This window comes from Merops nubicus, unplaced genomic scaffold, assembly GCF_000691845.1.
Source record: "Merops nubicus isolate BGI_N331 unplaced genomic scaffold, ASM69184v1 scaffold50843, whole genome shotgun sequence".
In the NCBI taxonomy this organism is placed as follows: domain Eukaryota; kingdom Metazoa; phylum Chordata; class Aves; order Coraciiformes; family Meropidae; genus Merops; species Merops nubicus.
The window spans coordinates 401-4,882 of NW_008600587.1; the positions used below are offsets into that span (position 1 = coordinate 401).

General features: G+C 47.4%; 1 protein-coding gene across 1 annotated transcript; it reads right to left on the bottom strand.

Moving 5' to 3' along the window:
* Nucleotides 1–2,118: 2,118 nt before the first annotated feature.
* Nucleotides 2,119–2,680, bottom strand: LOC103770454 (metalloprotease TIKI1-like; the record flags this gene model as incomplete). The annotated part of the gene is given in 4 exon segments (XM_008937712.1): nucleotides 2,119–2,286; nucleotides 2,288–2,469; nucleotides 2,472–2,637; nucleotides 2,639–2,680. Coding segments are annotated over 4 exon segments (558 nt in total), but the record flags the coding sequence as incomplete, so codon positions are not given.
* Nucleotides 2,681–4,482: the final 1,802 nt, after the last annotated feature.

Genomic DNA, 4,482 nt, shown 5'->3' on the forward strand with positions numbered 1-4,482 from the left:
GGAATGTTCTAGCACTTTGTTGGTTGCAGAGGTTGCTCTTTGCCTAGAAACATGATCAGTTAATGTCCCCACTAATGCAAAATCATCAATCCTAGAAGCCTTTGCCTTATTTTCTATCTGCAACTAACTGTATGAGGAAGTGGCTGAAAAAAAAGTACATTTCTTGCATGGGATTAGACCACTCCTTGTGGTTTAGTGGTTTTGTCATTTTCCCCAACGTAAGTTTTTCAGTCATCTCTGTATGCTCCCTCACTTGAAAGGCAGACATAGAAAAGGTCTGATACTGGGGCTTCCCAGTAGCACAGCAGCATAATACCAAAGGAAGTAATTTTCAAACAGCCTATTTCAAAGTTTTTTTTTTGATTTATACTAAACACACAATAAACTCAAACGCTTGAACAAACTGAGAAGAAAGCTCTGAAATCAAAGATTTACAGAATTGCCAACCATGGGGGTTCACAAGGCAGGTTCTGAAGCAACCATGAAATTAGCTTAGGAACATAAAAATCATCTGCCTCTGTTTCTTTTTTTCCTCAAGCAGCCTGTACTGGAAATCTAGTACTGGACAGAGGCGAGGGTGTGAATTTGTGGTGCAGCAGCTGCTCTGGAACTGCTTCCACAAGGGACAATTGCTCCCTGGAAGTGAAAAGGTGTCAAGAGCTGCGGCTTGCTTGATGCACATGCACATCTCCATGCACCATAGGGTAATCATGGACTACAATTTCCCACCTAGAGTTAAATTTCTCCTCCAGTTCTGGTTATCTTGAACCTCTCATCTGGGCTCTCACAGTCAATGTCAACAGCTTGGGCAACTCTGGATGTTGCAGCTCTACATCCCTACCCTACGCAGCTTCCAAGCTCACATGGTATTTAGTCCACCTGCAAAACAGCACAGCAACAGCCACTCTGTTGGCTGTGTGAAGGCCTAAAGTAAGAGTCAACAGTTGCATAGGGGACATGATTTGCACAATTTCTTACACAGTGGTGGAGAAAGCACATGCCCCCTACACCACCCTTCTATCATCCTAAAACAGAGGGACAGTGTTAGCAAAACAAAAACACTGGCAATAATGCTAATAAAGTCTCAACCAGATAGAAGGTGGAGAGGATGAGACTTTTCAGCCCATTCTTAGGGTGGCTGAGCAAACAGCAACAGCAGAAAGATTCAAAGCACAGGTAAGGAAAAGACTTGATATGCGAATGAGGCTTCCCAGCTCCAAACATGGGAAAAGACTGCAGATGCCCTGCTTTCAGGTAAGGACTGCAGAAGTGATGCACCCTGAGCTGCCACGCTATTCCCTGTACTGTGGTCCCCCTCCAGGATTGGCCAGGGTATCAGCACTTCTAACACCTGCTCCAAACTGCTGTCCCTTGCCCTTGCTGGGCTTCACCTCTGCTTCTGCTCCTTCTCTTCCAGCAAAGGAAACTCTGTGTCAGTGATGGGACGGGCTTCAGGACGCTTAAGAAAAGGTCAGGCAACTATTGAAACTCCCCAGCCCTATACCCAAAGAAACCCTCACCTTTGGCTACCAGGGAATGCTGCAACAGCAGGTCTCACCTGTGGAGCTTGCTGCAAAAAGCTGTGCTGTGCTGACCCTCATCTGGTCTCAAAGGAAGAAAAAATAAACAACAACAAAAAAAAACCCTAACCAAAACCACAAACCACTTCTCCCATTGTAGATGAGCCCCTATTTCTGTGGGCACTGGCAAGTCCACTGGGATACCTTTCCAACCAGCACTTACTTAACAAATTTACTCACAGCACTCTGGCTTTCCACGAGTGATGACACCTTTCAACACCAAGCACCCTGCTGCCCTGGGCTGCCGCAGGACAGCTCAGCCAAGGTCAGAGAACAGATGTAAAAGGTCCAGTGTCTAAAGGCTGCCCAAGAAAGAGGATGGGGTCTCCCTAAGCCAGACCTAAATGAATTTAGGACATGGCCTGAACTCCTACAGCTAGAAAACTTTACTGAGGACACAGGCAAAGGCACAGGCTGGAGGGAGCAACCACAAATCTCTGAGTAGAGAGCACTTGCCCCACGCCCCAGCCTGTGTTCTTACTGCCACAGCATCCACCCAAGCAGCCAGCCCAGCACCCTGCACACCACTGTGCCTCACCTGAGAGAAGTTCAGCCCATTGAGCACGTGGCACTGCTCCTCCACTTTCTCCACAGCACCCGTCTGCTTCCTCAGCCGCTCCGCTTCCTGGGCCAGGTATAGATCCAAAACAGGCACGCCTCGTGACTTGATGTCCACCTCTGTCAGCGAGTTCACCATCAGCATCATCCCATACTGGCCTCTTCCACTCCCAGTTGCCAGCTATAGCATTGAAGAGGTAGTCTGCATACAGCCCTCTGCCCCGCTGGTCTGGGGTCATCCAGGATGGCATCATGAGCCTGACATACTCCAGATGCCGCTTGAGCCGGCAGTAGATGCCACGGGGCAACATATCCTGGAGGTTCTCCCCTGTGGCAGGAGCTGGCAGTTAGTGAGTGCTGAGATGCTTTAGGGATCAGTGAGGTCTAGCTCTAAGTACACAGCATTGCTCTGCTGAAAGGCCTTCCTGGAGTTCTCTGGGATGGAATCCCAGACACGTGTGTATGGGACATGGCTGGTGCCAAAGGAGTAAGACGGGGGGGTCTCTCTTGATGGTCCACAGGAAGGAGTTCATATCACTTTGCTGGAGGAGATGGAGACACAGCTGATTAAGTACATATATTTACACTGGGCCACGGCAGTACAGGGCTTAAGGAAAACATGGTGCCAAGCCAGCAGGTCATCTGGCTCAGCAGCTTGCCAGATGGCCTTTTCCTAAAGTGGCTTCACTTACACAGAGCCCCCTTTGACCATCCTTTTTCTCAGGTCTTGAGGTCAAAATTCAATTTCGATTCATTAAAACCAGAAGCCTTGGCTTTCTCCTCCTGAAAGACAACACTGAGTCTTCTCAACAATAACATCACCTCTGCATATCACCCAGGTATCTTCCAAAACCATCAGTAGAGCACAGCACAAGCAGACCATGATCTAGGCAAGACACTTATCCAGCTTCTGCCTTTTATCAAGTCAAAAGCTAATATCACTTTGCTGAAGCAGAGAAGGACAGCAGGGTTTTAATCGCCTTCACCTTTACACTTCTCACTTCAGCACAGCAAGGTACCCTTCACCAAAGAAACTGCTGTGACACTTTGAGGGTGCCACAGCATCTCAGGAGAATTTACTGCTCAGAGAGAAACACCAAACAAGCAAGCGACACAAATCACAGACAGCAGGCAGACTTGCCAAAGAAAGCAGAAATACTTTTTTAGAGGGATGTAGCACATGGCAAACAGACATGCAGTCATGATCCCTCACAGCCCCACTATCTTAAGCAGAAGAGAATCCCGTGCAATATCTTGGAAAATAAGGGAAGAAATTCTGCAGTCCAGACCTGGCAAATGGTTTCAGGGCATACTCTAAAACACAGAGGAGGAAAAAACTTCTTTGTTTCGATTAGCTTTTAAAATCTCTCAAAAAACACAGCCATCAGTAAGTCAAAATCAGACTTCAAGTTTGTTCCACTTCAAAACATCTCTTGTAACATCCCCAGGAACAAGGAGTACAGGTCTGTGCTCAAGCCCTGTGCAACTGTGCAAGGACAGGAGAGCAGACCGGGCAAAACGGAACCTGCCCGGATCCTGCCAAGTCACTTTACACCAGCAAGAGGCATGACCTCCATCACCTACAGCATGTGTACCCCACTAGTGCTGTGGTCCTTACTGGAGTGGTGGATGCAGTTTCTGCCTGTCTGAGCAGACACAAAGAGGTAGCTTTTGCAGGTCTAAGAGGACAGGCTTCCAGATGCATTCAAACTTCTAGTTAACCTCTAGCCAGCAGATAATTCCAACCTCAGTTCTGAGGCAAAGTGTGCATGTGTGCTGATCTAAGAAGTCTGCCTGAGCATCAAATGCAGAACAGGCTGCTTCGAGGAATTTATGGGAAGCACATTGTCTATAAATTTCTGATACTAAAGGCCCAGGGTCAGAAAGGGTAATCTTAAAGACTGCTCTGCAATGGCTCATCCCAGACAACCTTCTCCAGCAGTTCTCTACATCAAACTCAGTCCATAGATCAGGGAGCACTCCAGCAAAGTGCTACCACCACTCCAGCTTACAAGCACAGACTGACAAACCAAGTATACTCCAAAGAACTCTTCAGACACTTCTGCTTGCATGTCAAGAGTCTGAAGCATACCTCAGACTGTGGTAACACCATGCTACAACCCAGACTCTATAGCACAGTCCTGAAATGAACTCCTGAATTATAAACCATAATAAAAACTCTCCTGAAGACCATGGGAAGAGGGTAAAACAAACACGATTCAGCACTGACTGATAAAGATGACTCAGGGCAACAAGGGAGTACAAATCTGACACAGACCCAGGAAAACACAGGAAAATTAATATGCAAATTAGAACAAGAGGGCAAACAAGAGAGGGTTCCCCC